This window comes from Tachypleus tridentatus, chromosome 8, assembly GCF_004210375.1.
Source record: "Tachypleus tridentatus isolate NWPU-2018 chromosome 8, ASM421037v1, whole genome shotgun sequence".
NCBI classification, from domain to species: domain Eukaryota; kingdom Metazoa; phylum Arthropoda; class Merostomata; order Xiphosura; family Limulidae; genus Tachypleus; species Tachypleus tridentatus.
In genome coordinates this window covers 87,993,197-88,020,932 of record NC_134832.1, presented here as the reverse complement: position 1 = coordinate 88,020,932, position 27,736 = coordinate 87,993,197, and the positions used below count along the sequence as shown (strand labels likewise).

Below are 27,736 nucleotides of genomic sequence, written 5' to 3'. Positions count from 1 at the left end.
AGTAACCGTTCTAATCAGAAGTATGGCAGACAGAATACGTTATTATAGAGTGGAAAATGAATTTCTAAACTGACTGTTATAGAATAGACACTAGACACAGTGTATTTTGAATACTTAAAACATTATTCGCTTTTGTTTCGTACGATGCAAAGAACAGATCAATACACTGTACACTATGACAGTAACACTTATCTGATTGGGAAAATATGAGACAAGTTATGAAGGAGCATATGTGTAAAATATCTGTCCTGACTGAAAACAAGACAGAACAAATCACTATGTAAATATTCCCATTGTCACTGATTTAAAGTAAATAGAAATGAAACACCTGTTATATTTTACATACATCATCGCTGCATTCTCAGTAATAAAGTGGCCAGAGGGTCAAACCAAATAATATGATGTTGCTTTTCAGTAGTGAGAGACAGCCATAAAGTATTTACACTGTTGTAAATTATACTTCAGGTACTTCTTATATACTGTCTAGATGGAGCTTACGAATTGTGAATATTTATAAGTGATTCAAACACTTATCTATCGACTTAATTGCATTTATCTAGGCAAGACGATAGTTGCTCAACTAATAAACATTTTAACCTTAAAATTACCTATTAGGTTCCGTGGACTTTTGCTTGTGAATGCATGAACTTGTTTGGTTGCAGATTCATTAAAATTATATGAATAACATACGCAATTAAACAAAAGTATCATCTATACAGGAGTTCTTCAATAGGAAGAAGGTTTTCATTTGTAAGCTGAATCCTGAATGCTGATTGATTAAGAGCCGATTAAAGTTCAGTTAAAAGTATATAGAAATGTTACATGGAGCTTGATATATGGAAGATATATTTTCTCTGATTGATCCCAAACTAATTTAGAAAGCTATTTGGGACTGTAGTAAAAGTAGTCTGAGCATAGTATTAGATATTCTAAGATGTGGAAGTCTGAACTTGTCAAATAATGTATTGATATATTAATATTAGAAAGTTGTTTTAGGCTATCTACTATAGTGGCATACATCTTATTATGCCATACTGATGTCAGAAGAGTGGTCAGAATTGTGGTAAAGTCTTTGCATTCTTTAGTTGTGCTGTTTGTTGTTAAGGAGGAATAAAAAATACACACCAAATTTATTTTTTATTTAAAATACGTAAAAATATTGTAATTGTAATTAAACACGCATAAGTGTTTTTAGTCTAAATGCCTAAAACACCGCACTTTTTTTGACAGTAGAATGCTTTTGTTTGGTATGTTTTATCATTTTTGTACCACTTACTTCTTTCCACCTCTTATGTTAATGATGCATTTATGGATATTTTGTTAAGAAAATGGCCATAATCTTTGTACCAGAAAATATAGTGTTCTTCTTCCAGTAAAGTGAAGAAAATGTCTCCTTCTCTACAGTTCTTATTCTCAAAGTTATTGTTGTTCTGTCTCATTAAACAAAATATCCTGTAAAAAGGATTCATTATAAACCTCAGGTAATAAAAATGTTTTAATAATTTTAAAGTTGTACAAGCATTTTATTACACTTACTGTTTTATTGTGTATCAAGGCTCCTCAGTTTTCATATACCACCCTGACCGAAACAAATGGAATTTTTATACTACTATGATGGAGCCTCGTACTTACCACGCAGCAGCATATTTTCACAAGAGAGTTTACGTGTTTGGTAAGTAAATTTACAATATAATTATTAGTACTCCCTATAGAAACATATGTTTTTATACATATATATTGACATATATTTGACGAAGTGTGAAATAAGGTATTTATTATTACTTCAATTATAATATTTTATTTTTAAGTTATTTAATACAGTAAGAAGACAGCTTAAAAATGAATAAAACACTGATAAGTCTAATGTGTAACTTTATTTGTGTTGCGTTATTACTAATAAATATCATCAAATGACACTAGGTGGCTACAATCCGTTACATTGTAAAAAAGGAAAAATGCAAGCAACAGCGACCACCTTTCAACTTACAGTTCACACCAAACAGTGGAGAAAAAGAGCGGACATGCAGTTTGCTCGAGCGTACCATAATGTGACAGTTATGGATGAAAGAATTTTCGTATTTGGTGGGAAAGATTCGAGCGGAGAGTAGGAAAACTTTTCATATTCTTACTTCATTGATGTGCAGTTATAAATTAAAAAAATGTTTCAGACTTTTTTGCTAGTAACATTTTAACAATATCTTTGTATAGCATTCATTATACATATTGTATCTTACTTTTTTATTGCAATTTTATATTGTAGCGTTGCGAGTAATTTCACAGACTTTTTTACACTTGCCTTGAAAATTTTATTGACTTATACAAGGACCAAAGCTGTAATATAAGAAAGAAATTCGTCAATTAGGGACAGCACAACATGGTCAGGTAGTTAGCGCACTTAATTTGCACTGGGGGATGCGGATGTAAATTACCGTCCCACTAAACATACTCGCCCTTTCAGGCTTGGGAGCGTTTTAACATGACGGTCAATTCCAAAATTCGTTGGTAAAAGAGTAGTGGTTGGTGGTAATAATTAGCTTCTTTCCCTTTCGTCTTTCATTGTTAAAATTAGTGACAGCAAACGCAGATAACCCTCGTTTAACCTTGTGCTGTACTCAAACAAAAAAAAACTATCTTGGTGACAATTAGAACTTTTATGTTTTCTGTTCGTTTTAACTTTTAAACAAATAAAATCCAATTTCATGTAAATTATCGGAAAGGATATCACAAGTGTAACTGTTTTTGCCATCTAATTGTTATACCTAATAAGACATGAATAGTATGCTATGTCATTTGTGTGTTAACAATATGTTATTTAATCCTATAATAATATACGTTTTCTCATTTATAGAATTTCAAAGAATGTGAAAAAGGTAGCCTTCTGTCTTTTTATTAGTGCAATACTTTTATCGGATATATTAAGATAATACATTGTTTGGTGGGATGTGTAAATTAATGAATCTCTCCAGCTTTCTATTAAATTCAGCTTACATTATTGTAAGAAATATGTGACCAGTAGGCTACCCATAATTATGATATCTGTATCTGTCTGATAACTTTAACTAATATAACATTTTCTTACAAACTACACTATTAGATTGTTATTTACAAATAGACGAAAGTTTAAAGGAGTCATTTTGAAACCAACCGTTCAATTTCTTCACAGAATTTTGGCTGCTGTGGAGATGTATGAACCCGAATTAGATCAATGGACTACTCTAGCATCAATACCAGAACCACTGATGGGAAGTGCTATTACAAACAGTGAAGGACTCATCTATGTAATTGGTGGTGTGACAACTACCAAAGAAAAGAAACCAGAGAGTAATTTGTCCAACAAAATATTTTGTTTCGACCCGTTGAATAACAAGTAAGTTTCGAAGCAGATCATCCGTTTTACTTTTTCAAATGAATTAATATAGAGTATACAAAAGAATTAAGTAAATATAGATTTTTTTCATCATAACTCCACAATTTAAGCATCATTTGATAGCATCTATTTTCCTATAATTTTCATCTGTTAATACTTAAAATCGGGGCAATATATTTCTTGTTTATAAAGTTACAAGAGACCAAAGTAAAATATTATCACTCTGTCTTAGATGGTATCGAAAACCTTCATTAGCATCTCCTCGCGCTTTTTGTGCGGCCACAACACAAAATAAAAAAATTTGGATTTGGGGCGGTGCTAATTTGTCAGAAGAAGGATTTCTTTCAAGCATCAATTCTATAGATATCTTAGATCCAAAGAAAGGGACATTAGAACACCATCTGAATTTTGAGTTACCGAAACACTGTCTTGCAGTTGCTAAAACTGGTAAGTATATTTTTATTGTTAACAATATCTAATTTTGTTTTATCAGTATACATCAAAAAACTAATTGTATATGCACATGACTGATTTGTTTTTTTATAAAAGCTTTTGTAAGTAACAATTTTTGACTGTAGTTGTTCATATTATGTAATTTGAAATCAGTGGATACAAATATAAAAACATTCTTCCCTCTTCCCTAGGAACCCATATTTTCATAGTTGGAGGTATGAGTAGTGCAGAAACTTCAGCAATAGCAGAGACTGAAATGTACGATAGGAAGAGAAATATTATACAACGATGTGCTCTTTTACCAATAGCCTTAACTGGAATTGCTGTAGCTGTTATACCAGCCGATATTGGTGAATTTAATAAAGTCTCTACGTCAAATGTCACGTCAAAACCAGCGTTAAAAATAAAACTAGAACCAGGGTTGAAATCCGCGTCAGTGGTATGTTTTATACTGTTGAAATCTAACAAATTATATTACTAAGCAAAATATCATAGATTAGGTGTAAGAAAACTTGATCATAATTGTTATACTAATTAGACCAATGTGATGGTGCAAACAAAGAACAGTAGAACGTGCATGAAAATAAAAAATCTTAAACCGGTAATTTTTTTTCCAGTTTTATTTATGTGAATATCCCGGGAAGCTTATTTTGGCAAATAAAACTATGGGGTTATAGTAAATAGTGACATAAAGATCCATATTCATTTGCTTGTTTGCTGTTCAGGGCAAAGAAGACAATATAGGTTGGTTATATGTGATGTGTCATTCGCGTATATGAAAACCCAACTTTTAACGAAAACAAAATCCAACCTAAATGCTGATCAACAAGCGACCGTGTTGATTTATATACGTTGTGTTTTAAGTGTTAATAGAATAAAATAGTAAAGTGTAACCAGAACTAATTACTTTTTATAAGATAAAGCAAGTGAGCGGTAAGGTATTTAAGTAAATGTTTTATTACTATTAACTGCTTTCCTTGATAACTCTGAAAATATGCCCTAATCTTATTTAACATTTGAATTTTAAACAGTTTATAGTTAGAAACAAGACGTATATTTAGTATTTAATTTTTGGGTAGAAATATATGTGAAAATGCACATTTGAGGATATGTGTAATAAGAATTATGAAAAATATGTAAAATGATACATCATATAAGTAAGTAAATGGCAGAGTTAATAATAACACAGGTTTTTCATGGCTTCAAGGATGCTTTGTTGTATCTATGTCTGTTAAGTAGTAAGTCTCATAATTTTTATTCACAAGAATGAGTACGACCCGACATGGCCAGGTGGTTAAGTCACTCGGCTCGTAATCTGAGGGTCGAGAGTTCGAATCCCCGTCACACCAAACATGCTCACCCTTATAGCCGTAGAAACGTTATAATGTGTCGGTCAATCCCACTATTCGTTGGTAAAAGAGTAGCCCAAGAGTTGGCGGTGGTTGGTGATGACTAGCTGCCTTCCCTTTAATCTTATACTGCTAAATTAGGGACGGCTAGTGCAGATAGCCCTCGAGTAGCTTTGAGTGAAATTCAAACCAAGAATGAATATAAAGTATTTCATTCCTCCATTTGATATATAACTATTTTATTCGTTTTAGAAATATAACAAACAACTAAATATTCATGAAAGAAACGAGGCTGCAAAGAAGGTTCAAAGACAATGGAGAAAATATATTGAAGGAAAATCCAAAACAAAAAGAATGCAGCAAGACGATTCTTCTGAAAAGGTGATACTATTTACATTTTTACAGCTGTTACATTTCAAGATAATGAGGGATGAAGTTTACATTCGCTATTTTCGGAACAAGAAATTTATATAGAAACAAGTTTAGGCATTTTAACATGTCCTTTTCAGTCCAACTTTTCTGAAAAGGACACGTAAAAGTGTTCAAACTTTTTTATATATAAACATCTTGTTCCGAGAAGACTGGATGTAAACTATATTTTATTTTATAAGCTGTTATTATAACGACTGATGTTTCCCAGTTCTGAATTTGTTTATAGTTTACAAAATGTTTATAGAGTATCCAATAGTAAAAACAAGAAATAAACATCTGTTTGATGTTACAGTACTTTATAAAAACGTGTTTACTCATTAATAGACGTTTGTTTATATATATTTTGGAAATAGATATTTTGTACAAATACAAAAGTATTAAGTAAAGAGAATATTCATCAACTGCGAGTTGGCAAAACATTTAGCACCAGAAATCAAAGCTCATCAGTTTAATTAAATTCAGTTGGTACAGCACAAATAGATAAACAACATTATTGTAGAACACTTTATAAGATAACTCTGTTTGATATAACAGTAACGTATAAAGACGTGTACTAAAAAAAGAATATAAATGTGTTGTTGTTTGGCAGTAAACTGTTCTTTGTTTGTTTTTCCAAAATGTTAGAAAATGCACGAAGAAAGGACTGACAGAATTTCTGGAAGAATCCGAACATATGTCAGTGGTTATCGTCCATTACCTCCCGATCAAGATAATCTTTCAAAAGACTTAGTACCTGTCTCTATACCAGTAATTATTCATTTTTTTATTTAGTTGTTTAGCTACTACATTATAAAGATATTAGAATACTTGTTGTTCCACACTTTTATGTATGGAAAAATTAGGAGAAATAACAGACCAGTTTACATGATTGTGGGTTGCTTCAAAACAAATATTTGGTAAGCAGTATGTGTTATAATAATTTAAATACTCACATTTTTAGGAGTAACACTTAATTTCTATGTATGCAGCAATATAAACTATTTTTTCTTTCAAACCTTGATGATACTTAAAATTTTGAAATACCCGAAATCTTGCGAACTTAGTTTCATAAAAATAAAATTTCAGTTTTCACTTAACATGGCTTCTTTTAATCTTATCAAAAGTAGAGTTTTTCACCGTAAAGTATTAGATAGTGATAAAAAGAGGAAATATCTACAACATTTTTGTCATTGTTACAAAATTTTAAATTATTTTGTACTATCTGTATCTAAATTAATTCTCAATTTAACAGTAATATATCTCGACTTATTGCAGTTTTGGCCTCCAGATCCAGACACCACAGACTCTGTTTTCCAAACTGTCAGAGATCAGTATCGCAGTCCTGATGAGCGAATGGGATTTAAACACTTTTATACCATTCCTCGCCAGATGGATCCAAACCTAGGAATGCTTCTCTTCATGGATGAAGATTACCAGCATTCAAAGTATCATTCTATTTTTAAACCTACTTCCTGACCTGTTTAGTAAAATATTTTCTTGTACTAAATTCATTGTTTCCATACATCCTTTGGGAAATGAACGAATATTAATAATTTCGTAAAAAAATACATTTTTAGCATTAACTAAGAAAATACAAGAACGAAAGTAATATTTGCAATATGCATTACAAGTTATTGTACCTGAAGCAAATACATATCAGCAGTACTATAAGAGGTTTAATAAGTACGTAAGTGTTTGTTTTTACAGATGGTATCTAAATCTTTGTGTATATGTCTTAGGTCTTTATACTGCACTATTAATAATTGGAAAATTCAAGCAATACATCTACAAAAGTTGGAAACAGAAGTCCATTAGTTATTTGTGGAAACTAGAACAAATTGTTGTAGTAATGAAACCTCGTGCACCGTATGTTCTTTTTAACTTAACAAATTTCCAAGAAGTATTAAGAAGTGAAATAAATCCATTTTGAAGAAAGAGGTTGAAGCTTTGGTGAAAAATCATGAACACCTAACTGTTTATTGTAACTACGCTATTAATAGTTATATTTTACTACTGTATTTGTATAAGTGTATTTTTAGTTCAGTAAAAATGTATTAAAATCGCATAAGCTGAACATCTGTATATTTAGCCAAAAATCTAGTATTGTTCAATAATTTTAAAAAGTTGATTAATGATATTCAATTTATAGAATTATAACCTTTAGCTCAGACAAACTACAATACAAGACAAAATTTGGAAGCTATCAACTTTGAAGTGGTGTTCTCCATTTCGAGGTGAATTAGCTCAAGCTGAAGAAATATAAATTTTTGTTTAATTACCCTACATTGTATACAAAAAATCATATAAATACTTTAAAATTGTGCATCTTCATTTTGGGGGAGATATTTGTTTTTTAAAAAATCGTGAAAAACTAGGTATTTCTTATAAATGTAGCAGTATGAATAATTTTACTTCATTGAAATATAAAAAGAGAAATTACAGTTGTGTGGGGGAGTAATTTTAGCTGTATGCGTCATGTTGAGAGAATGTGATTTCAAAACCTCTTTATGTAAAGTCAACATTTATTTTGGATTTTATGGCATGCTTTGTGAATGCTTTTAGTTATCTTTAGTATTAATACATTTATTCTGAATTAAAATTTGACAGTTAGCACCTCAGCATTCTGTACGAGTTGAGGAACAGTTACTTCTCGGACTCAAATAGTCTGTTCTACTGTTACGCCCCCCCATTGGCACGATGGTGTGTCTGAGAACTCACAGCACTAAAAAAAACGGGTTTCGATACCCGTGGTGAGCAGAGTGCAGATAGCCCATTGTGTATCTTTATGCTGAATTCTAATCAAACAAACGAAATTAAATCTATTGTTACATCTAATGAAATTCAATAAATATCGGGAGCAGGTGGCGTATCAGTTTGTATATGGAACACTTGATCATTTCACACAAACCATTCTTAGTCAAGTGATTTATATGTAGATATTTTCCTTCCTGTTATCTAACTTTTGATGGTACACGTGCTCTAGTATAATATTTATCAGTCTATCTGTCACTTTTACGAAGCGTAATTTATCATCATTTGGATCCTCTTTCTTTTGATGTAATAAAAATTATGCAGTAGATGTGTACGGAAAAAAACGAAGTTTCAGAATAAAAAATAATGATACGTAACATAAACAAAGATGTTTGTTTATAACACAAAGGGACACACAGATAAACTTTTCAGAATTCAACAGATTCCATCTTCATTATCTAAAGCAAAATAAAGTAATTATATGATTAATAAGAAAGTAAATAAATTCATTGTTACGATGAAAGTAATTTTATTAAAGCTATAACAACATGAAAATGAAATGAGTAATAAACAAATGTTATACATATTAGAAAATTTGCAGTTGTCAACGGAGACTACATATTGTTCAGTGTTGAGGAAAATTGTCTGGTGTGGAAGGTTTCTTTAATTAGTAATTCTAGATCAGTGTTGGTTTTGTAAAGGATGTTGAATTTGCTATGTTAAGTTCATGTACTGTTTCTTCACTATGTTGGCATATAACAGAGGTCACTTAGCTGTTATATGTTTTTATGTAAATTCCTGTATGCTCATTGGTTCTAACTGGTAGATCGCGTTTGGTTTTGTCAATGTACGTGGCCTTATAGTCTCTACACTTGTACATATATATAATTCAAGAACAAAGAGAAATTGGAAGAAGGTATGTAGTCCGAAAAAATCTTGTATGCGGGATGGGGATTAAAAACTCATCTGAAATCAACTTGGGGGGGGAGTTCATTTTGGCTTTTTAAAGTTACGTTTTGTTTACCACCGTATGGAAGATAAGAATATACAGTAAGTATAATTACAGTTGGTAGACTGGATAGATTAGTGAGTTTCTAAGAAAATCAAGTAACATACCTACTGCCTTTAGCCTCTGAGATACGAAATCTATTTTACCATTTATATTTCCAATGATTACATCTTCATAAAACCATTCTGCTATTTCTTTCATGTACTTTGAACTGTAAGGTTCACAGTGTTAATCATCTAAAAATAATCCCTTTTTGTTGCAAGACACGCAAATATAAGCTCTTTTTTGTCATATTCCTTCATGTATAGCACAACTTATTCAAGTATGATAGTTTCAGCGTTCGGTCTTCCACTGATCAACCAGATTTGATCTTTTTTTCAAATATTCATTTCCCTGATTCAACCTCTCAAACATTTGTGGAATAGTTTTCACTCTTATAAAATTTGTAAACAACCTTTGCAACACTGAAATGTATAGTGATGAAAGTCGAGCACGAACCTTATTGGACCATTTATTATTTCTAAGTTTGCTCATCTTGTCAACAGATATCCCTACATATCTGTCAGGCTGTTCACAGAAAAGACAATTATTTCTGAAATAAAACTTAGTTGAGCGCAAAATTGTTTCTCTATTTTAATTTTTGGCACAACCACGTTATCTTGAGCAGCGGCTATATTTTTGAGTTTGATTTACGCCTAACGACATTGTTCGTGCACAGTTTGAGCTGTTTTGAAAAGTATGTAATCACTCCGTTTTTCACTTGAATGATTTATTCCGTTCATACCTTCCTCTCATACAATACATATTTTCTCCATTTGACAATTATAACTTGTATGTTGCGTAATTATCCATTAGTATAGTGTATTTGGAAAATTTATAAACAAACACGTCAACAATACAATCAAATTTGTAGTCTTTGCTACTGCCTGAGAAATAGACAACATAATTGCAAATACAGCACTGTTCCAAAATATTGAATTTTGAACTTTCTTAAACTAAGAAAGAGGTTTTAAAAATTCCATATAATTATAGAAACATTGAAGAAAAAATATTGCTACCTTTAACAAAATGAGTTTACAATATTTGAAGTTTTCGAGCAACATAAGAGATATTTTATCAGTTGCAAGAGAAACTGTCGTTTATTGTAAATGTAGTGTGTTAAGTTAGTTATTGTTAACCACATTCGCTTTTGATATACTGTCAGTGATCATTAAATGAAATGTTAAAGATATTCATATATAAAGACAGGCAGAAGTAAACAGAAAAATACATATTATTATACAATTGTACGATAAAATAAAAATAAATGACAACTACCATTTTTTTGAAGCTTTCTGATCATTTATAGAAAAATTACAATGAATTTCCAGTTTTCGTGAAAAATCCAACTTTCCACTTCCGTTTTCAAAATGAATATATGTTTCACCACTTGCATTTGTTGAGACTTTGGATATGTTGCAAAATCCATTTAATTGGACAAATGCATCAAGTTTCATTTGTATTTAAATTTGTTATAAGCGGGCCGTAATATTCGTAGAATGAATGGACTACAAACGAGTAATATAATAGCACAATGTTGTACAGTTTATTAATGTACGATTGTGGAATATTGTTACAAATGGCATATTTTACACTGCGCAATTCAACCAAGGTATTTGGTTTCGTTTTGGCTTTCTCTAATTTAATAAGTCTATATAGTCTCATGAATTTTCAGATTTGTATATTGTGCAAGTCAACCTCGTGCGGTTTACAATACTCCACTTGCTCTATTATCTTTTTTAGTGAAGTGTCACCACATTTGCTGTATGTTTGAGATCACCTTCTTTCTGAAAGATGAATTCCTGTCTAATGTTTCTTGTTCTTAAGGTAATATCTTGGTAGATTAGAATCCGATTGTGCTTGTAAAATTAAGGATGGCATCGAGTTAGCGTAGCTCACTAACAACTGATATATCTGAGATACTTCTCCAAGCTTAAACCAATATTCTTACCATGATTTACGTGTTTTTTTATTGCTTATGATATTGTTATATCACCGTAGAACAAGTTATCATTGGTTGTTGTTGAACGATTCCACTTTGAAATCATATACAATGAGCTAATAACTTTCATATTTACTCACTGCACTGCATGCCACACTTTTTGTTACGATTTTTAAGCAAGTAAAGATTCATTTAGACCACTTTGTGCTAATTTGTATCTTACTGTTTTGTAGGTTACATTCAAAACCATGTTTACAGTAAAGTTGTTAGCAAGGTTTGTGCTCCACTGTCGTCTTATCCGGAGACTCTTAACGTCACTTTTGAAAAATCCTAGTTTTCTATCTCGACCACTTTATTAACAATGACACTTTCATGTACCATTATCATGTTGTCGTATGTTTGTTCCTACTGAAACATGTTTTGCCACATTTTTCTACATGGAGTATCATTAACCATTCAAAACTTAGAGTTTCTACACTGTTATCGCATAGTATTTCAGTATTTGAAGTCATTACTGTATTTCAATACCGTATTCTAGTGCAGTGCACTTTCATTTGTTAAAGGTGTGTTGATTCCTTAGTATTTATATATGCTTTTCATACAGTTTCCTTGTTTAAATAAATGTCAAGCTTCGGTTAGAGACAAGTTAAAAATTGTTCTTATATAAACATATATCATAGCTAGGCATAACCCTTTGTGACGCTCGTTTTAAAACATAAAATCTCATCTTCAACCTAAAAACACAAAATTGGGATTGTGTTTTATCCATCTTTATAAAATGTTAAAAACTAAAAAATTGCTAAAAAAGAAAGAGAAAATAATAAAATTATTTTTTAGAATAATATTAATTTTAAATGATAGGTTTATATTTTTCTAAACTTCAAATATTTTGCAAATAGGAGATTTAATTATTCAAACAAAATAGCAAGGTTCGTATCGTTACATTAAAGAATAGCACATTTTATACTAAAATTGTTTTCGGAAATTAATGTATGTATGTGTTTTCTTTTAGCAGAGCCACATCGGGCTATCTGCTGAGACCACCAAGGGGAATCGAACCGCTGATTTTAGCGTCGTAAATCCGTAGACTTACCGCTGTACAAGCGAGGGGCTTCTTTCCTCTTTCAACGTACTCTTCCCGCTCCTACAGCGAGAAAATCACTATTCTCTACGCGGTTAATGAGTGTCTAGAAACACGCCTGCCGTTTACGGAAATTAATGTGCCCCAAACATTTATACATTTAAAAAAACATATCCCAGTTAATCACCCTAATACTATAGGCCATCAAAAATAAATTAATGCTTATATCACTTCGATATTGATATTTTATATTTTTACTTGAAAAATAAAGAGTATTCAACTAATGTAATTTGCATATGCGTTAAACTAAAATAACTTTAAAAAAGATATACTGGAGATTATTAAAGGTTTAAAAATCCCAAATTTCTGGACGTTTTTTCAACGCTGATTTACAGAATATCTTTATATGATACTTTTGACCTCTTGTAAAAGTCTATAACCACTGAAGAAATAATTGGTAAAGAAAGGGAGGTTTCGTTGAGAAGTTTCAAAATGTGTTTTTCTTGGATTGATATCAGTTCTTTACACTGTAATACCAGGTATTAATATGTGTTAAAAGCTATTGAATATTATTTAGATCGTCATTCCTAACTAGATTTAGTAAAATATTGGTTCTTATGATTGAGGTGTATGTAATGTTGGAGAATTACTTTTATTTAAAGCACAAATTTATCTGTTATAAATACAAATTCGCACGCTATGTATAACCACAACCTGGCTGTTTTCGAGTCATATCGTTACATTGTATCATATCACAATGCATTTAAAATGAATTATGTAAATTATACATAATTTGTTTGAAAAAAGGGTTTCAGGTGATCTTTTACTATTTGGAAAATGAAGTTTGATATTTTATTTATGACTGTTTCAGTATTAAACTAATAACTCTATCCACTTTACTTATGGAACGAAGACAGTTATAGAAGTATTTTACCTTTTGCCCCAAATGGCTTAGCGGTAAATTAGAGGGCATATAACGCTAAACATCTAGCACAGTATAAATAGCCTACTTGTTTGGTTTTGTGCTTAACATCGTCTCTCCGGATGTCTTGCTTAAACTGGTTAAATTATTTTTGTTTGTTGAATTTCGTACAGAGCTAAAGAAGAGCTATCTGGATTAATCATCTCAAATTTTGAAGTGACAGATTCATTTTGGGTGCTCCTCTCTGACCATCTTTTACCCATAATGACGAGAAACCCACTTGAAGTAAAAAATATATTCTAAAGACAGCTGGTATGGTTATTTAAACTTTATTTAGAATAAAGTACAGAATAACGTTTCGACCTTCTTAGGTCATCTTTAGATTAACAAAGACAGTTGGCAACTGAACGTTGCTGGGCGCATGTCTTAGAGACTAGAGTGTGAACGGGTACGAGATTGTGGGGGACGTTACATTTGGATGTTAGATTATTAATTAATATAGGTTTAGAGGTGTTTCTTTATATTGGTTTGAGTTCTTTTATAAGTAGGGCTTCTTTGATATTGCGTTTGTTTGTATTTGTTTCCCTTCTTAGTATGTTGGTGTTTTCCATGATTATATTGTTCTTATTTGACTTGCAGCGTTCAAAGACGTGCGAAGGTGGTTTTTCTTTCCTTTGAATCTGGTTTTCATTTTTTCCTAGATTCTCTAATGTAGAAGTCGTGCAAGTTGTTGCATTATATTTCATAAATGATGTTAATGTGATCATTGTCAATGTAGTTTTTACGTAGTATGGATTTTAGTTGTGTACCTGATTTTTGAATGAATTTAGTGTTTACTGGAATGTTATGTTTTGTTGTACGTTTTTTAAACAAATGTTGGTTATTTTTTCGCTAATGTTGGGAATGTACAGTATGCAGCAGTGTAAGGTTTTATACACATTTGTTTCATTGAATATATTATTGTTTTTTGTTCTGGGCTTGATTACGTTGTTGGTTTGGGTGTATGTGTATAATGTTTTCAACGGTTTATGAAGCAACTTTGTTGATGAAGTGTTGTTTTGTTGATTTCATCATTCATTTTAACGGGTGAGCATAGTTTTGTGGCTGTATTTATCTGGTTTCTTAATATGTTGAGTTTTTGTTTTGTTCCATGTGCTGAGTCCAAGGGAATGTATAGTTCAGTACGGGTGACTTTTCTGTATATTTATTTTTTGGATTTTGTTTGTATCGGTTCTTATGATCTTTATATTGAAAAAATGTTATTTGGTTTGTTTTCTCGTATTCACAGGTGAACTAAATGTTCGGGTGTGTAGAGTTAAGGTGGATGAAAAAACTTCAGTAGGTACCCTTCACTCTTATAAAGCATTCTTGGCCACAGAGTGCAATTTTCCTTGGCAGTAGCGAGACACAAGCCACTGAACCTTAGATACACATTTTAGTATGTTACTACCCAATTTAGTTTGAAAAGAGATGTTTCTTATAAAATAAACAACTCTCAATACAGAGTTAAAAAAGGGCAAGAAAATAAAGAAGGTGGCTTCTCTCATAAGATTTTAACATTATAAGTTACATGTCAAAATCATACTTTTAAGTATTTTTTTCATGTAAGTGAACACTTTCTTAAATGTTTTAAATGAATATTCACCACACTTTTCCAACCGTTTATTTGTTCTTTCCAATTCTAAACCATTAAAAAAATAAAACTTAGTAATTTGCTAGAGACATTTTATATTCCTTATTGTAAACATTCTGTTCGAACTACACTTGAAATTAACTTTAGAATAATTCAAGTCTTGTTTAAGTTATACTTTTTAAATAAAAATCATAAAAATATGCTTTTCTTAACTCCTTATTTTAGTCTCATAAATATTTCTTATGCCATGAACACAAACAAAAGAACTCTCAGTGGCACAATGGTATTTCTGTGAATTTATAGCACTAGAAACCGGGTTTTATTATCCGTGATGAGCAAAGTATAGATAGTCCATTGTGCAGCTTTAAGCTTAACTTCAAACAAACATACAAACGAAGTATTTTCAGCCGAACACTTTTTATTATTACAACCTTTAAAAGTATACTTGTAATGCTTTATTTATCTTAAATAAAAGACATACACTAAACTTAATATATTTAGCTGCAATGAGCTTATTGAACTATTTAAACCGCAGACTGTGTTGTTTAATGAGGAAGATTGGTTTAACTGGTAATTCTATGTGAAGATGGCCAATGGTTTCCACAAATTACAAAAAAATAAAATTTTCGTCCAGTGAACCTATTGGTAGTTATAAGTCAGAAAAGTAAATTAACAGTTGTTTTCCTTTTGTGGTTTTTAATTAATATCTTTTATTTATAATAGGTTTCAACTATTATTATTTGCAGACATTTCAATACGTAACATCATTAAAAATATATATTATACTTTATGTTTATAGAAAAGTTCTTGGACTTCGAAGTGTTGAGAGCGTACCATATTACATAAATCGTTTCCAGGCAACAGGCACCATTCAAGATAACACGATTCCAGTTATAGTAGCTATTGGTGGAGTCGATCTTCGAGACCCAATGAATACTACATATGGTGAGTTAAACTACAATGCAGGAATAGATGACAGGAAAGTAACAAAAATAAACAGCAATGTATTATTTATGTTCAATTTGGATAACTTCTAATTATTGTTTGTTTAACGTAACAAAACAAAAGTACCCAATGCAACAAGGAAGTAATACTGAGAAAGGTTAACATTAAGGCATTTTCTATATATATTATGTCAGTTAGTAATTTATCTATCTTTTATATAAATAACAATTAACATCGAAGTTTCATCACCAGTAACTTCAATAAGACTGGATTTTAGATCAGCACCAACATTAATTTGAACATTAGTACATGAAATAATACCTAATTTTGAATAAAACAATTGGAGTATGATGTTTATTTATTTTATTTTTTAAATAATTGAATTAAAAAACAATCATTATACTTAAGGTTAACTTTTAAAGATTAAGTAATTAATTTTTCTAGCTGCTAACTGATATTTATTATTAATTTATTTGAATTTTGTAGTCAACAAATATGACGATTATACTTATTGATAATTGTCAAAATTTATTTTACTTTATAAAATATTATTATTTTTTTGCTGATACCTGATATAAAAGTAATTATTATTTTATTTTGCATACATTTAATGTATTTAAATTTCATTACAATATTTTACAGTATTATTTGTCTTATTTTCTTATTTTGGATCAAATTCTTGAAAAGTAAATTTGCCATTTATAAAATGAAATGTTAAAATTTTTACTTTAGGACGATCTGTGTTCCAGTACCATCCTCTTAAAGACAGGTGGGAATTTTACGGGTACATGCCACAACCGAGAAACTACCACGCTGCAGTGTATTACCGTAACGCAATCTATATAACAGGTATGCTTATAATGCTATTTATAAAGCAACATTCCACCACTTTATGTTTTAAATGAAGACATGTATGGATATTTGTTAATTTAAATATATATATTTACTAGATAAGAAAAATTACATTAATTTCATTAAGAGCACTGACAAATTTGACATAAAGAGAAAGAAAATTAGACATGAAAATAAATTATATTCAGAATTATAGTTAAGAATCTTATAATAAAATAATATTATATTTAGCTCTTTATCCAACAAGAGTTTTGAGGTAAAGCCCTACAGCTTGAGAACAAGTTGTTTGTTTTTCTTAAAGATAATGTAGATCCTTGATGAGAATAAATTAATTTATTCTTGTTCTTAATTAACAATTTATTACATGAAACTGGAGTATTACAAAACTCGTATTCCTAGATGTATATTCTAGGTTGGTTGAAGATTATAACATTAAAACAAACCTCACTGACTAAGAATACAGTTAGTCATTTTTCTTTGAAGTAATTTCTATGAATTTAATGTTAATGGCACTAAACAACTAAGAGTTTCAGTTGTTTGAATTTTACTTTACCAGTAAATAACTTTAATATTCTAATTTTGTTGTCGTTCTGAATAATGATGAAATAATTCAGAATATATGGCACTTAAAATTACGTAAGTATCGTTTAAAATTCGTGTTTTGGCCCAAACAAACATACAAAAATAAGTATTTTTGTTATATCAGTTCATTGGTTTAGTGAGTCCTCCAGCTGACATTCTGGTCTAATGTACAGTTTACCTAAAACCCACTAAGAAGTTACTTCACTCAGACCTACTACCTTAAACACAGGAAAATGTACTTACAATGTGAAAAGCATTTAAATACATTTTTCTTTGACTGTTATTTCAAAGACACATTCTTAACAACAGTTACAACTTTTCAATATTTATCAAAAACATTAAATTTTATCATTACATTTTCTTGGCGTTTTAATGTTATCTTACTCACTGTATGCTAACCTGCCACTCAATGAAACTGTATACTTACCCAAAGATTAAACTTTCCAAAGTGACTTTAAAAATCTAGAATTCACAATGAAGAGTTCTACTGTAAGTATAGTAGGAAAATCTTCAACTTAACTGATGATCTAGCTATGGGCAATTATATAGCGTCCAATTTTTTTAAATGTATTAATGACACACCAGGAAACTCTCAGTTCGTTGATTGTTCATCCAATTATAGATATTTGTTTTGCACATGCTATGTTGAAGACATGTTGTATGTAATTTGAGCATCGCATTCTATTAGGGGCGAATATATATGTTATATGTTTTAATAATATTATTAGATGTGCATCCTTTATCGTTTCCTGTTATTAGTTTTAGGTGATAAATTATTTTGCTGATTTATTTGTTTACGCTTTTGAAATGTTGTGTTCAAGAGAGTCGTGTGTCAAAGGTTATTCCTAAAAATTTCGCATGGGGTATAACTTTATTTCATCGTTACCTAGTGTAAGTTTCATTTTTTAATGATTCTGTGGTATTTGTTCAAGCTGCTTCTAAATGTGATACCAGCGGGTTGAGGAAGGGGATTTAGAAGGACTATCAAGTCGTTACACCAATTAAGGAAGGCATTTAGTGAATTTGTACTTTATTACTTGCTATTAGTAGGTTGCGTGAAATACTCCAGACAGCTATATCGTCAGCGTACAAAGAGAAGTAAGTGTATGTTAGGTCCGAGAAGGGTATATTGTTTACAAATAGTATACAAAGTAGTGATAATAGAACGGATTCTTGAGGTACTTCTGCGGTGATGTTAAATGTCTTTGACAGAGTATGACTTATTTTAACTGATGCGGTTCCATTAGTTAAAAAGTCGGAAATCCATCTTTCAGTTCTTTAAATGTTGTTCAACTTCGCCTGTTTATATTTAATTTGCCCCCTCTAGCTCATGGTCGTTTAAGACTGAAAACTTACCCTAAATGTTTAATTTTAATATCAATTTATAACAGTATGATATCAACAAAATTCGAAACAAACAGTCCCAATTTCAAAGACTCTTCACAACCGTCGAAGCAATCATGACTAAACTTCATTCAATAATAAACTAAGAGTAAGTTTAAATCCCATATTAATATCAGTAGGTAAGTTATCAATGTCAACAGTCAATCATACAAAAAAAAAAGTGATGGAGATAAATTATATCGAAAGTACTTGAAATAAAATTGTAATATCCTCTTACCGGTACCGAGAAACGTTTACATCTGCTTTGGCCTACCAAGTCCCCATTATTATTTCCTACATTTAGCTTTAAAAAGAAAAATCACTTGGAAGAATAAGTATTAGAAGGTTTAATTGAAACTCTACTGACTATCACACGCACTGTTGGTTAATCGCTATTTATTGGAAAACATATGGCATAAAGACTGATTTTCAACTGCAATGAACGAGTATATGATAAATAATTATTTCTGATATTCAAGCATATACCGTCTGTTTGTTGTAGCGTAAAGCCACACAGTAGGCTATCTGTACTCTGTCAACCATGGAAAATCAAACCTCGAATTTTAGTATTGTAAGTTCATTAACTTTCAGCTGACCTCGTGCTTGGCAGTAAATACTGAAATACAAATTTCTGCTCGGTTTGTTGAAGACCTTGTCGAAATCTGTGAACTAAGAAAAAAAGTCAACATGCAAGCTATAAAATGTAAACAATTGGTCATTCATTTGTATTATACTGCTGAAATGTTGAGCCTTCGTATAACTTTTAAAAATCAACACTATAATTTTTTTTCGAAGATAGCTTGAAGTTAAAGACTATTTATAAGCAGAGATAAGGTGAACAAACGCAATAGTCGTTATCTGCAACTATAGGTATCAGTCTCACCAGGGTTTGGTTTGTTTTGAATTTCGCGCAAAGCTACTCGAGGGCTATCTGCGCTTGCCGTCCCTAATTTAGCAGTGTAATATTAGAGGGAAGGCAGCTATTCATCACCACCCACCGCCAACTCTTGGGCTACTCTTTTACCAATAAATAGTGGAATTGAACGTCACATTATAACAACCCCCCCGGGTGAAAGGGCGAGCATGTTTGATGCAACATGGATGCGAACCTGCGACTCTCGGATTACGAGTCAAGTGCCTTAACCACCTGGCCACGCCAGGGACAGTTCGAAACTCCAATTACAAAATGTGTGTATTTTGTAGTGGTCCAATTATATGTAATGGTTTTCAAGCAAAGGTAAAGAATAAAAAAATATCTTAATGATCCGAAACTATAAACCTTCCATCAACAAACTGTAAAAGAGCTTCATTTCAAACTTCGAGATTCAGTACTACTTTCTTGTGGACCAAAAGGTAAAGATAAGACTGTTTTATTACATATCTTACCAAGCTTAAAGTTTCTAGTTTTTAAATAATGTATAATTGTTTTTCATGATATTATAACTTCTGAATTTTAGTATGTAGTACAAGAATGGGCTTATTGCAAAAATTTGAATATATTAATTGAGACACAAATGCACAGTTGATGTTATATGATTTTATACATATGATATCAATATGTGATTCATTTGTCATACACTTATAACGTAATAATTAGTATAAAGCCCTCCGAATCTCGGCTGCAGTAAATATGTAAGATGTGAATAATAAATAACTTTTTGGGTACAAGAAAATACTGAACACAAATATCTGATATTGTTAACAAATTGTTTTACTAAAATGTCAAGGATTCGAAAATACTGAAAACATTATTGAAGAAGAGATAACAAAATAGCGATAATATACTATTTACGTGCTATTAATTTAATAACACAAGAATATATATTCTTAAGTTAATATTATCATTTTTATACTGAATTTCTTACTCGCTAGCAAATGTTTTATCCTTCAGACTTCAGACAGATCTAGACATGTTAGACCTAAAATTGAAGAACGTATATTTTTATATCTTAAAATAGAGTTAAACCTTTAGCTATAATTTACTAGACTTGCAGGCTCACTATATACCTAAAGCATAATTATGTATTTATAATTTATATACATTTAGGTAATGTTTACTTCCTTTTACTCGCCTACTGCTTAACGCATATTTATGCAGTATATACTGCAAGGAAACTGTAATTTTAATAACAGTACCTTCATAGGTGGTTATGATCCTGATATACGAACCTGGGGAGAAATGGTTGCCACGAAAACAACGTTTGTATACAAAATTTCTAGTAAGAACTGGTCCAGATTAGAGGACATGCGTTGTGCACGATCTCACCATTGCCTAGTAGTTTTTAATGATGTTTTGTATGCTATTGGAGGGAGAGATGACTTTGGCAGGTATTTATTTTAGTTTCATAAATGAAATTAGTAAATGTTTGAGTATAGTGAAATATAAAAGAAAATTATTAGAAATTTTTTCTTAATATTTTATAGCTAAATAATATTTCTGATATAATTTACAACTTAAGCAGGATTTTTAATTAATTAATTATATTGCTGTATTAGACTCAAATAACGGTTTAACCAATACTGTTTGAAATTTTCTTTTAACAAACTTGGCAAAATATATTGTACTTTTATTTAAGACTCGTATCTTCTGTTGAGTCTTACTCCCATGAATCGAATGAATGGTCCACGGAAAAGTCCATGCCATCACCACGAATGGGAATGGCAGCAGTTACTCACGGAGGGTACATCTGGCTTCTGGGTGGACTTACCACGATGAAAACGGAAGACACCGATCCTCCAGTGTTGGATGATGTTCTTTGCTATGATCCAGTTTTCAAACAGTAAGAAAAGTGTATTTTAATTACAAGGATGACATTTTATGGAACGTAACTGGGAAAGAAACTGATCACTAATCCATGTGGCTTCACATCAGTCAATATATTAAATAGAAGACCAGAACGTATCAAAAGTATGCACGTTATGATTATAAAATGATGACTAATTTTCGTAGGTCTGTTTGGGTTAGTTATAGAACTTTTGCATATTATTTGGTTTAAAGTCACGTTGTATGCAATAGCACTGTTGAAAGAGAAGTTGAGTATTAGGGTTTATTTAACGAAAGTTCTTGTGTAAAACGCACCAGAAGTACCGTAAGCAAAACTCCTCATACATAAAGATATACTTACAACAACAATATTTTTATCATCATCTAAATCACTTAGACTGATTTCTAATTTACACTTTTGATACATGTTGTTTGTGTATGTGTGTATGTTTTATAGCAGAGTTATGTTGGGCTATCTGTTGTTCACCAAGGGGAATTTAACCTATCATTTTAGCGTTGTCAATCCTCAGACTTACTTTTACCATTGTCTCGTCGGAAAGATTGATGTATTATATATAATGTGGCATTATGATAACAAAGCTATGAATTATTATACTGGTCTACATAACTGTAGCATATTTGTATAGATTATGTAATAACGATGTGAATACATGTTTTAAATGATACGCATTTTCCTTTATTTGCTATGCACAAATTAATTAAAAATACACACACAAATAATTGTAATATACCCTTAGTCATTTAATGGAATTTTAAAACCGCCAGAAAGTTATCTTTGTCACAACACTCAATGAACATTGTACGTTTCTTACTTGTCAAGTCCTAACGATACAAAATTAAGTTTTTCTTTTGGTCAACTCTAAGAAAAAGGATATTTTTTAAACACGTTTAATGCAATGCATTCGACCTTAATTTGAAATAAATCTTACGAAATGTCACAAAAGAATTTAACACTGGCTTGCGTGTGTACGTGTGTTTTCTTATAGCAGTGCCACATCCGGCTTTTTGCTGAATCCACTGAAGGGATTCGAAAACAGTGGATTGTATAATATTAAAACAAATGATACTTCATACTGCCGTCTAACGATAACAAATCACAAAGAAACTATGTAAATTTAATTCACTTTGATTACACAATACATAGACAGAAATAGCAACATAGTTTTATTTTTTAGAGTTCTAAGAATGTTTCTATTCTTCTATTCAGTTGGGTGGATGGCCGGCCATTGAGAATTGGCAGGGCTTTTGGGAATGCTGCTGTGTGTGACAACAAAATTTGGTTATGTGGAGGTGCAGCTCCTTCTGCAGATGAAAATAACTATCTTGTAAGTGTGCCAGCTATAGATATGTACGATGAAGAAACTATGGAATGGAAACAAAAAACTTCATTAAACTGTCCTCGACACTCTGCGGTAGTTGTTGCATTAGGTAAGAAAATGTACTTGAAACCACTGCTTTCTGATATTAAATATACGACAGAAAATCAGAAAAGAATGGATACGTCTTTTTATTGAATATAAGATAAAAATGTATTTTACATATTGTGTAATGCTAGCGTATTTAAATATCTTGGAAATATAATTTAGATCATGACCTTTCCACTGCGTATTTTACCTGTTTCAAGATGATCTAGCTAGAAGCAATACAGTGAACGTCTTTCTCTGTAAACGTTTGGTTTAAGTAAATTACTTCTTTCCAGTGTAGACATAATGGTCATAACGTATTATCGTATAAGATGCGTACACCCAAATGAAAACCCATTTTTGTGCCACAAATTTTGTTTACAGTGATAGAGAAATAATATATATATATATCCTTATTTCTCTATTTCTAGTTAAGCACAAAGCTGTGCATTGTCTACCATGGGTGTCGTAACTCGGTTTTTAGCCTTGTAAGTTTCTAGACTTATGCAGACCCTCTGGGGTGCCAGAACATATATAGTGAATCGAAGATTCGTCTTCTTTAACTTAATATGTTTTCCACAAACACATTGAGTCCTTTTACAAGTATTTCCTTGTTGCTGTTATTTTTCTCACAAACTTTATTAAGTTGATGGTTAGGAATTTCACGCATGTTTTACACTCTGTTACAAGCATAAATATGCCACCTCTGTTGTGAGGAGCAGCTTGGCTTCTTACACTCAATAATTGCAAGTACGTTTTTTTTAAGTTTTTACAATTGTTAACCACCTAGCGTCATGATCAATTTAATCAATCTGTAATCATTATCCACTTATAGTGAGAGAAGCTCTATAGAAACACGTTCACATTTGTTAAAATAATTATACGCAACCAGTTGTGTATGTGACTTTCTTTTTATAACAATATATTTAACAATAAATAAATAAAAAGCACACCTTGGTAATGCTAATATAGAAAACTTAATGTGCTGTTTCATTTAATTATTACTTACTGTTATATACCCAGTAAACCATGACAGCACTTTGTCAATAATTTAACCATGTAACATGTAATCCTCTATCTTTTATAGTTTCATACAAAAGAGGATTTTTCACAGAACTCGTCTGAAATAATTATAATTTTTTTGTTTTCAGAATCATGTCTTTACATTTCTGGCGGGATTAACAGCCACGAACTGGGCGCTACTAATCGAACTGAACTCTATATGGTAGATAATGACACCATTCAAACTGTGAGGGAGCTGCCTATTCCCCTGTCAGGAATGGCTGCTGTTACAGTACCTCCTAAATGTGTAACATTCCGAAGTGAAAGTCTCAGTATCATGATACGTCATAAAGTCACGCCGTAAACAGTAAAACGATCTTCGAACGTCAAGTAAAAATTGCAATAAACATTTAATTAGTCTTATCACTTATTATATATATTTAAATCTTCAGTGTAAAGCCAGTCATCAACAAAATTTAACATGTAAAACTAATTTAGACAAAATGTAACGAAATAAACTTAGAAAAATCGACCTGTTATCTTAAGTAAATCTATTAGTGTGTAACTTAATGTTACTTAAAAAAATATGCTGGTGCCTTGTAGGAGTGTTTTACTTCCCAGAGAAAATTCGTAATATTATCTTACTAATAAATCGATTACTTTTAGATTGAAAAATGGCTTATATGTATGATATACGTGATATTAAAATGTAAAAGAAAGTTAACAATGTGAATACCTCTTACCTCTGTAATTTTGTCTAAAAATAAAATTCATTTTTAAAACGTATTAAACGCCATTGTCGTACTTACCGTCAGTGCTGAGTAAATAATTGTTAAACGTAAGACTTTGTAACCGCCACAAAACGTCTCCTAGAGTGGCTCTGTTTTCTTTAAGTACAAACTTTTAGCTCATATCTCCATATGTGACCGATTTGAGATTAATTACAGCTGCGGCTGTTGAGGGTTTCCTCGTATTTTGTAATATTTATTTCGTATTTATCTTAATAAAATCGAATACCACATATCACTTGAGAAACATATTTGTGTTAAAACATTCCTCCTGCTTTCACGTTCTGACTTTTTACATTGAATATAGGTCATTGTATTATTATAATAGAACTGTGTAACAAGCTTAAAGATATTTAATATTAGTCTTAATAATCAAAGTATTAGTTTATTACTGCCATTTTAACACAAAGAATTATTTATATTAATCAGTTGTGTTAAATATGTCGTTAAAAAAAGATATTTTACCTAAAAATTGAATTTCTCCTGCTGGTCTGCTTGTCACTGTTAAAAAATAATTTCCTATAGATCATTCCAGAACCTTGATTACTAGTACTGTATGTTCTACATTGTTCATTTAAACAGAACAGCGGTATCAGAATTGTAGCTTTATACATTTTAGTATGTTTTATATATTATAATTAAAGAATACATTACACGCTGATCCTCGATGTGTACTTTCTTCGTAAAATTCAGTATGATCTTATATAATAATACCGTTGGAAACAAATATATGTAGCAATACTTTATTATTAATTAAAAATCGCAACACAACTCAACTTCTTCACAACACCCTTAATCCAAACTAATCTGAAGTTGACCGGTGTTTTTATACGCCATGATTTTTCACACCAGGTTGGCCGGACCAGATGGAAACTTTATAGGATAAACTTGTTCTGCGACGGTAGTTTGGTTGGGCTCGTGACCTTAAAATTAGAAGTCAAGCACTATCCACTAAGCTCAGAACTTAATAAATAACTAACCATAAAAAAATTAATAAATATACTTCCATAACTGTATATTTAGTAACAGTAGGTTTTTGTTTGTTTATATATTAATATTCTAATAAAAAACCAAAACCAAAAACGTTGCATAATCAAAAGGATCCCCAGGGTAGAGGCTACAATGTGGGATATAAAATGGTACTGCCATTCACATTCGTAACGATGTAACGAAAGTAAAACGTGGATAACTGTGAATTGAGTGTTACAAATATCACACATTGGTGATTCAGTCCCACATAAAAGAAAACGATGAGTGTTTACAAACTGTGTGTGACCAATACTAGTCTAGCCAAGACAACTTCCTCTTGCCATTCTCAAGGAAATTAGACGGCCAAATAACAACCAAAAGCTTGAGTTGCAAAAGCTTGTTATGAATTTGTTCACCCCAAATCAACTGCCAACTGAGACAGGCATGGTTGTAACAGTACCAGTGCAGATGGACTTAACTGTGGCGTTTGCAAGCTCATTCTCGCAAATATCAACATGACCAGGTACCCAGAAAAATTGAATAGAAAAAAGTCTGATGGATTTGCAATTATATATCTATTTTAAATACAGATGTTTGTTTAAGTTAATTTAATATTTAAACATATACATAAAGTGTATTATTACATATGTAGCTGCAAAATTTCCACCTATTCACTAAAATTGTAGAAGATTCTTGAGTGTAAGAATCAACAATATATGTGTGTGCATAGTAAACATTAATGTTTCATCAATGTAGTTGTACAGGCTGAAATATCTAGAAGCGCTCCTTCTTATTATTCTAGAAGCACAGACACACACTATATTAAACATTACAAAAGCATGTCGTACCTCAGTGGTTTGAGCACTCCAATACAGACAGAGTTCGAATTCCATCACCAAAAACAACATATAAAATTCATAAATGTTTCCAGATGAAAAGGTAAATTCTGGTAGTCATTATCAGAAGACTCTAGAAGAAATCCTCATGTTTGTATTTTTTTATTCTGTGTAATTACATCTATAACAGTGTGTTTCCTAACACTCCAATTCTGAATAATGATTTGTGCAAAATGGACAACTAACACCTATGCTGTAAACTTTCACCTTACTTCCTACTAATATCAAATGCAAATAAAGATGAACATCAATGGTTCCCAAAACATGTGTTCTATATATATCACGTGGAGTTTATGTGGTTTTCACAATAAAAGCTCGTCTTTACAATATATTATCAAATGTCAATAATCAACTACTAATTTCCAACTGAAGAATAAAACTTATTTCATACATAACAATTTGGGTAATTCACTTTACATAACTTGTTATTACAGAATTATATTTACTAGGATTTATTTCTTCATACCTGTTTGTTCAAAAATTAACTTAATTAGTATTTAACACCAAGAATATATAGTGTTCAGTGATTATTTTTTCATTAAAGTAAATGAACTATTCAACGTTTTCTTCAACCTTACATTTTCCAAGTTATTTCATCTATTGTACCTTAAAGTTTAAACCCAGCATGGACAGGTGAGTTAAGGCGTTCGACTCATAATCTGAGGGTCGCAGGTTCAAATCCCCATCACACCAAACATGCTCGCCCTTTCAGCCATAGGGGCATTAAATTATGATGGTCCATCCCACTATTCATTGGTAAAAGAGCAGCCCAAGAGTTGGTAGTGGGTGGTGATGACTAGCTGCCTTCCCTCTAGTCTTACACTGCTAAATTATGGATAGCTAGTGCAGATAGCCCTCGTGTAGCTTTGTGTCAAATTCAGAAACAAACAAACAAACCTTAAAGTTTAAGTTCATGTTTTTTACACTTTTCAACCACTCACTAATTTTAGTATCAATTTTTATATTTTGAAGGAAAATGATGCCAACTTTGAACTTGGACTACTACAAATGTACTTTTGTTATGGTAGCAGATATTTTTTCCCATATGAAAATTACCCATTTAACTCTAAATATACTTTTAAATCTGTGTGAAATGCACCAGAATTCAGATCTTAATGTGCCAATAACCAAGTACTAAGAGTCATCAACCCTCACTCAACATCAGATTGTAAAA

The 27,736-nt window shown here is 31.1% G+C and overlaps 1 protein-coding gene across 1 annotated transcript in view; it reads left to right on the top strand.

Moving 5' to 3' along the window:
- LOC143222874 (alpha-scruin) overlaps positions 1 to 24,524 on the top strand; it is a 39,785-nt gene extending 15,261 nt beyond the window's left edge. Inside the window, exons 3-16 of the mRNA XM_076449996.1 lie at positions 1,556 to 1,672; positions 1,921 to 2,104; positions 3,164 to 3,367; positions 3,600 to 3,814; positions 4,012 to 4,259; positions 5,422 to 5,550; positions 6,226 to 6,348; positions 6,856 to 7,025; positions 15,757 to 15,902; positions 16,635 to 16,751; positions 20,864 to 21,047; positions 21,296 to 21,499; positions 22,712 to 22,932; positions 24,059 to 24,524. Coding sequence (XP_076306111.1) covers positions 1,556 to 1,672; positions 1,921 to 2,104; positions 3,164 to 3,367; positions 3,600 to 3,814; positions 4,012 to 4,259; positions 5,422 to 5,550; positions 6,226 to 6,348; positions 6,856 to 7,025; positions 15,757 to 15,902; positions 16,635 to 16,751; positions 20,864 to 21,047; positions 21,296 to 21,499; positions 22,712 to 22,932; positions 24,059 to 24,273 — 2,477 coding nt within the window. The 3' untranslated portion in view covers positions 24,274 to 24,524. The remainder of the gene's footprint in view (positions 1 to 1,555; positions 1,673 to 1,920; positions 2,105 to 3,163; positions 3,368 to 3,599; positions 3,815 to 4,011; positions 4,260 to 5,421; positions 5,551 to 6,225; positions 6,349 to 6,855; positions 7,026 to 15,756; positions 15,903 to 16,634; positions 16,752 to 20,863; positions 21,048 to 21,295; positions 21,500 to 22,711; positions 22,933 to 24,058) is intronic.
- The last annotated feature ends 3,212 nt before the right edge of the window (positions 24,525 to 27,736 follow it).